At 34.5% G+C, this 8,277-nt stretch overlaps 1 protein-coding gene across 1 annotated transcript; it reads left to right on the top strand.

The window, feature by feature from the left end:
• Positions 1–313: 313 nt before the first annotated feature.
• On the top strand, positions 314–3,882 carry LOC144419909 (uncharacterized). The gene is made up of 3 exons (XM_078110126.1): positions 314–1,602; positions 2,226–2,319; positions 2,834–3,882. Exons 1-2 carry the CDS (start codon positions 843–845, stop codon positions 2,234–2,236), a joined length of 771 nt encoding a protein of 256 aa, XP_077966252.1. The 5' UTR covers positions 314–842; the 3' UTR covers positions 2,237–2,319; positions 2,834–3,882.
• Positions 3,883–8,277: the final 4,395 nt, after the last annotated feature.

The following is an 8,277-nucleotide window of genomic DNA, read 5'->3' as shown; positions in this document are numbered from 1 at the left end:
GCAGTATTTGTACCTGGAATTATGGCCTAATTCTAACCTGTTAAACATATTGAGTTCTGAGACTAACCAAGTGACTCCTGCAGTATTTGTACCTGGAATTATGGCCTAATCCTAACCTGGTACACATATTGAGTTTGGGGACTAACCAAGTGACTCCTGCAGTATTTGTACCTGGAATTATGGCCTAATACTAACCTGGTACACATACTACGTTACAGTGTCTGCCATCTTGGTCAACATACTTTGGGAGTACTGAAAAATTTATGCAGAAACCACTACTATAATGTCTCCTAAACACCATCCTCTTCCCTTAAATGTAATTAATGAAAATATATCGTGCTCTGGTCATACAAGCAATCTAAATTTATGAAACCGAATCATTTTTTTATTCCTGAATGTGGATACATTGTTCCATACCTGATTGAACTGGGAAAAAACAATTGAAAATTCTAACTCAATACACAGGGTATTGCTCTAATAACTCATGGTAACAAATATTTTGTCGCATTCCAGATTTATGTCCAAGTACCCATTTCCTGCTCATGCTACTTCTTGCATTTTATTTCAGTAATTAGCAATCTTCTCATTTTGTAGCCAATGACCTCCTTTCCCTAATGGATGGATGCATCTGAAACAGATTACTGGCTATTACCTTACCTGACATGGACTGGTTATTGAACAAGTGCCGTCCGTGGTTTGCCATATGATTTGATGTCTGCTTTCCCATAGAAATCCCAATGACATTGGAAAGGTTTTTAAAATAACTTTGGAACCTGTCATAATTTAATTTTTGCCGCAAATCTATTTTTTTAGTCGTAAACATTGAAGTTGCTGGTGGCTCCATGAGACTGAACGAATGCAAAGTCACGTTTCCTAGTGGAACTTTCAACAAACGAACAAAGGTATGGCTGTCGGTTGGAATAGACAATTCAATATGCCCCAAAGAATACATTGGTATCACACCTTTTTTCGATATCAGTGCAGATTCCAAATTTTTCAAAGATGCGATCGTGCAAATCAAGTCATGGTGCGTCGGTCTGGAAAAAGACAAAATTGACATATTACATTTCTCAAGTAAAACTGACTGGGACATTATTAATCCTGATCGAATCACAAAGGATAACAGCATAGAATTTCGATGCAGAAAGTTTAGTCTATTCACTGTCGCCATCAAGTGGTTAAAATGGCTAATTGGCAAACAACAGGTCATTGTGGATAACTGTCTCTATATGTCAAACAAAAATGACTTTCATTTCACATTTTATGGACAATGTGAGACTGCTGAAACAAGAATCAGATCCCATTTCAGAGAACTAGGGGCACGTCTTGCTCCAATTTGGTTCAATCCAATCCCTTTGGAAACTGGTGACAGACTTCGCCTCGAGTTACAGATTGATCGGGGACAAGAAAATTTACAATTCAATATGCCTCACGGACGTTTCGATTGTGACAACACATTTCTAACATCCCAGAGACATAAATTAACATTTCATCTCCTTCCTAATTTGCAAGAATATCCTGAAAGACTCATCGTTTGCAGAGTTTTGAAAAATGACGTTTTGCATGAAATGCAAGACTTTCATTTTCCATTAGCCCCTTTAGGTAAGTGACACCGGGAAGAGGCATGTATAATTTGCAGTATGCCAATATTCGTGATTCATAATGTCGTAGTCATGTCTCTGCTCCTTAAGCTAGTGGTTCCTCAAAAATTTGTTATCGTCTTGTTCAGGTTTTGTTTTAGTAGGCCCGCGACAGAATTAAAAAAAAATTTTTAGGCATTGCCTAAGCTCAGGTTTCGCATTGAGTAAAATTTCGTCTTTTCTTTTTGTGTTGTGTGTTCGACTTATTTTTGACAACTTGACTTATTTTACCCTCTGAAAAAAACGTTAATAAATGTGGTATTTCCTACATTAAATATCTTTCTATTATTATATTCATAGAGGGAGGAGGACCTCCACCTGTCAACTTTGCTGGAGCAAAAATCAAACTTCTTGACAAGTTATACTTAGTGACTTTGAGAATGTTTAGCATGGATTTTAATGTTGATAGACAGTTATATTTTATGCTGATAGAAAACCCTCATAGGAACTATGGGATATCGAGACCACTATTTCATATGGAATATTCTGACCCTAAAGTTAAATGATATTATTCTGCACTTTATAACACTGTCAATAATGATAGTAGTCTATGTCACATAGTAAATAAGGAATATTTATTCTAAGGGGCAAAATGAACAAATACAACCTGGTGCAGTTGGTGGAAACCAAGCAAGAGAACCACAATTGAATGAACCACTACAACATGAAAGTGATAACGGTAGGTGAAATGCTACGGCCATAAGCATTTTTTCAGCCTTCCCAAATTAGTATTTTCTCAAATCATACTAAACCAAAAGTCTTTGATGTGCTGGAATAATTATTGGAGTCATTTCAGATGAAACAATGACACATTTTGTCTGCATGATTCATATTTTCTGGATTCGTATTTTGGATATGTGTACTGTACTGTGAGAAGTGTACTTCCCAGGTTCTCTTTGGGGGAGTTCTGGGGAGTTAGAATGAATAGAAACTTGTGAAACGCCCAGTGTGCCAAGGCGACGTTATATATTTGTGGACGATCAATGACCCCTAAAACTGTAATATGTTTGCAGGAAATTAGCCAGGTTTTTCCTCAATTTCATTTGTGATAAACGATATATGTGATAGTTGCCTTTCTAATGCCTTATACAAATACCACATAGAAAATTGTTGTGATATTTCTCAACTGAGCACCATTTTTGCAATCAAATTATTTAGTTTCCAACCTCATCTAAATGAACAATTTTTTTTAGATTCTGATGATCTTTGCTGAAAACTCCTTCAAAAACATGAGAAGTTTCCTTGACTGAACACATGAGACAATGCTAAGATACAAATGTTGCAGGGCATGTCGCGTAACGTTAAACTAAAGAGTCATATTCGACTTTTAATTACTCCAACAACCTTGGACTGAATGCCGAATGATCCTGCAGTTCATACCCCTTATCCTGGAACATATTATGGACCTGCACATGTAGTAAAGGGATTGAATATTGAAAATTAACTCACAAAGACTGTTCTCTAAATAGTCAAATTTTTCAGTAATAAAAGAATTTAAGCAAAAATTTTATAAACCATTTTCATGTGAAATGTTGAGAGTAGCAAATCAGTTCATCATTGTAGGTTCATAGGCTTGTATTGCGGAGACGTATAAACTGACTCTTGGTGATATGTGCCATCCTGTCACAGTGACGATTTCTGCAAATCCTCTTGCTTACAATAAGTCCTCACTAGATTTGACCCCATAAGCTCACAACGATAATCTTTGTAGAATGAGTGTTTTGGGCAGCCATTACAACAGCCATACAACCCGAAGTTTCTGTACCAGAGCATTTTCCCTTTGCTTTACTTTGCCTCACTTGATCCCCACATTGGTACGAATAATTCTGGAGCGCCCAATATTTAATAATTTACAGCATTTTGTGAAATTCTGCACCAAATCCTGATTTGCATGTCTTTTCATTTGTTCCATACAAGTCCTTGTCATCTGATAAATTTGAAAATTAGGCTGAGTGCAGCATGCTTTAGCTTTTTATGTACGATTTTTAGTGAGCCACAACAAACTCACCTTAAGCTTTTCCAGAACATTATGTGTATTGTTTTTATATCGACCAGATTAAGAAGTTTTTATGCAATTACAATTTTGATGGCATGTCAACTTCCATTATTTACTTGAGATTTTTAGTTTTTCATGATTTGCAACTACTGTATATAATCTTGCTGTATTTGAATCCTGTATATAAGTTTTATTTGAAACTTCACATTTGCTTCAATTTTCAAAATATAAAAAAAAAATAAAAAAAATCAATAAAAATCAATAAGTAAAAAAAAAATTTCCAAGTTATTACCATAATCGTAACTCGTTTTAAATAGCTATTGTTAAATTTTTATTAATTTTTGTTGTGAAATGCATTATTACCTTTTGCTCTTATGTTTTTCAATTATTGTCAACTACTGATATCTATTATTCCTGTGTATATTTTAGAACATTCATATGAATTTTAGATACTGCGATGTTTTGTGAACATCAGCTTTTTAAATTTTCATGCACTGTACATTTTTTGTTTATAATGATTGACAACTGCTGTACCTAGGTTTTCTTTATAATTACGTGTGTTTCTCCAAGTAAAAAAAAAATAAAAATAGCCAAAAAATGAATAAAAAAATTTTCATGTTTTAAAAATATAAAATATCAAAAAAAAATAAAAAACAGTAGTAAAAATTGTGTTCCCTAAATTTTGTAATACAAAAAATGAAAATTAAAAAATAACGAAAAAAAAATCCCAAGTTTTCAACAGCCTTTAGTTTTGGCGGTATAGGCCAACGTTGTTCTTGGTGCTATCATGTCAGTTGGTTCTTTGAATTTCACTTCTATTATTGGACACAAAATGGACTTTCACTGGTAAAAAAATGCCACAAAAATATCCCAATGACATGCAAAGCTTATTGTAAATTTCCATTTTTTTTGTATACATCTGCTTTTTAAATTTTCATGTACTGTACATTTCTTGTTTATCATGATTGACAGCACTGTACCTAATCTTGCTGTATTGGAATGAGAATAACAATTGAATAAATAATTCAACTTATCCAATCCTCAATCCTCCCTAATGTATATAGGTTTTCTATATAACCTTGTGTGTTTTCCTATGTTTTAAAACGTAAAAAAAAAATTAAAAAGAGTCATAAAATAGAAAAAAAAAATTTTCATGTTTAAAAAAAATAAAAAATAGCAAAAAAAAAATAAAAAAACAGTAATAAAAATTAAGAAAAATTCATGTATTCCCTAAATTTTATATTATAGAAAAAAAATTAAAAACAACAATTAAAAAAAATCAGAAATAAGCTCAGAAATTAAGGAGGCTGATATATGAGTGGAAATATGAGGGTCCACTGAAGCCCCAAAACCTACTGAGACCATAAGACATTATAGTGTAAAATTACATGCCAGTGAATACTGATTGGTGTGAGACTTAAAGTACTCACAAGCAGAGCTCATGGAGTAGCCTATTAGCTTTTGTTTCAATTCTTTTGCTGAACAAAAATAATTCTTGTTTTTATTTTATTGAATTACTTCATTATTAAACTATATTGAATCAAAGGGTTTCCGATAATTAACCAATGTCATATTATGTTTATAATTGGGTAGGGAGGGTGTGTCTGAACAGCTGTTAGTTTTGGCGTTATAGACTAACGTTGTTCTTGGCGCTGTTGTGTCATTTAGTTCTTTGAATTTCACTTACTTATTGGACACGAAACGAAAGGGCCTTATGGATATCTTAGTATTTTTCTTATTCTTGTAGGGAAAAAATAGCCTTTAACTACAGGATCAATTGCTAAAAAAATTTCTACGGCTAAAGATTGTTAAAAAATTCATGTGGTCTCTATGAAATTCGTATTTATCTTTTCTGTGTGATGACGTCATTAAAATAAAATATTTGCATCATGTCTTTGTTTCATGACCGCATTTCAGCGATCACACTAAGGTTAATTGGCATCATTTAGTTGCAATAAATCAGTAACACAATTTGTGTTGCAATTTGAGGAGTGGCAGCTGATGCGAATGTTTTCCAAATAGCTATATGCTACGTTCTGTATTGTGTTTTAGGTTTGAAATTATTAGGGTCCGCAATTGCCCCAGAGAGGTATAAGGGGTCCGTAGGCATAGTAACTTTGGGAACAACTTTTTTATATGGATAATTTTATGAAGCTACATTTGCAGTTTATGTGCAATGTCTCGAACCTGATGCTAGAGCTCATTATTGAAAGCAATCTAGTCGAGATACAGACTAGTCGAGTCGTTATTGTTTCTAATTTTTGTCTTTTGATTGAGATTTTTGAATATGACATTGTGGATAAAACACCCATTATAAGTGGTTATTTTCATACAAATCTGCTTTTCAAATCAGTCTAATTGTTTGTACTGTATAGAGCAGGGTGGTCCAGGGTTGCCGGCTCCGGGGGCCACAAAATTATTTTTGCATTGTTCGCGGGCCACAATAATGCCAAGAATATAGGTAAACAGTGCAATACAAATCAAACATTTTATTGTGCAAACACATTGGTCACTATTTGGCATTTATCAAGCTAAAACATGTAAAAACTTACTAAAACCTGCAAAGGCCTTCTTCAGCTTTCTTTTCAAACTCATGTTTACGAAATAACTTATAAATAACTGCAGATTCATTAATTACCGAATGTAAGCTAACAGGAGGGTAAATACTGAATTTTCTGACAAATAGGCAGCATTTTTTCTAATACTGTTTAGGGTGGTTGCAAAAAACACACGGCATGAATTATATTGTTGGGCCATAACGATGATATTTAGTTACTAGGCATAGCCAACCTAGGCTAATAAAATTGGCAATCGATTTTTAGTTTTCTATAATGCCAAAATTGTTAGCATATATTCGTGACCAAAGAGATAAAAAAAGATTTAGACTGCCAAGCACATCATTCAACTTCGCTAGTTGCCTCAGCCGATCATAACACTAATCAATTCAGCGACATTAGTGATGTATCAATATGTCCAAAAAATTTTCTGGTTAATTTTATATGAAAACAACACCAAATGCGATTCTTTGACTACTTTCCGAATTCGACGCGGGCCACAGATTATGAAGCTGCGGGCCACATTTGGTTTTGACCACCCTGGTATAGAGTGATTTATACCGATGAACTGATGATGAAAATTCATTTTTGAAATACTCAGTGATTCCTGTATTTAAATGCCTAACTTTTGCTCGATATGTTATTTTAATTATTGTATAAGTGAAATATTTCAATAAAGAGCTCATAACTTATGATACAAAATGAAATGACCAACTTAACACTTTCGCCTGCATAATCTAACAGGTCTTCAGTCAAAAACGTTTATGGATTGAATTTACTTTTAATTCTGCGTTATTCCGAAGCTTTGGATCCTTTGGAAACTCATGGAAAGATCGGTCAGGTTGTTTCTCAGACGTTACAGAGCACCCGCATACGACACAGTACCATATTCAATTATTCCATCGTCTTATAGCTGTAATAGGCCTATGCTGATTATTGAGTCGAAATAAACTTATACTAGTCCTGTAGTAGCCAGTCTTTGAAAGAAAGTAAACAGATGAACCAGATACCCCAATCTACGTTTGTGCATGGACTGTTATGAAACATTCAATCTATTTACAGAGTTTGTTTTTTTCAGTAACAATTTTCTGTCACTGTTTTTTTGCAATGAAATTGAACCACAGCATCACCATAATACGTCAACGAGTGTTTTTTATTCCATATTTTTGCAGGAAAAGCACCGTTATGATACAAATACACGTCTCACATTTTAAAATTCATTTGAAAGGCTTGGCGGTGTGGCGCATCGTGCTAAGCGTTAGGAATAGCTCGCCACCTCATCTCTGATTACTCTTCGTAGGTTCGCATCGCATGCAGGGATAATCATGTGCGAGAGGATTGCTGGACTCCTCGCCACCGTAGGGTGGTTCACGTAACCGCTGGTCGGTTACGGCTTCCTCCACCATCAAGCCCATGCTTCCGAAAACAAATAACTAACTAATCCCATACCAACCTGGACTGGTAACTGGACGAGAGGCCAAGGTTCGCCATATGATTAAGTCGTCTTATCGGGTTTCCTCTCCCCAGGATAAATATGTAAATTCTATCCTAAGGTACTGTAATTGCCCGATTTTACATCGTTTGTTTGTTTTATTGTGTTCTTTTGACTGTTTTTGGTGGACGGGCACGTACTTGTACGTTCAAAACTTTTTTATTAAGTTATGCTCGTCCTCCAGGTCGTCTGTGTTTTGTTTGTCCGTTTGTTGTTGTTTTGGTCCTATCAGAGTGATTAAAATAAAATTGATTGGCTGATTGAGAGCTATGCACCTTTCCCCGACCTTTGACCCCAGAATATTCTTCCTATACTTTACCATTGCAATATTCTCGAGGGTATTTTAAGAGTGCTTTTGTGTGTTGGCGCCCGTAAAATGGGGTATGTGTTTCAAACCATCATTATGATTCATCGCATACAACGATCTGTTTTTAAAAGTACCGGTAAAGAATTTCAGGCTGGGTATCACAGCTATTTCTACACTAATTTTTATTACTGCAATTGAATTAAAACTCCTAGAAAGACAGAGTGATCATTGAATTATCTGATTTTCATTTAAGTTTCCGAAACACAACTGAAAACTAACGAATAGAG

Source organism: Styela clava, chromosome 2 (genome assembly GCF_964204865.1).
Source record: "Styela clava chromosome 2, kaStyClav1.hap1.2, whole genome shotgun sequence".
Classification (NCBI taxonomy): Eukaryota; Metazoa; Chordata; class Ascidiacea; order Stolidobranchia; family Styelidae; genus Styela; species Styela clava.
This window is presented reverse-complemented; position numbering and strand designations above follow the sequence as displayed.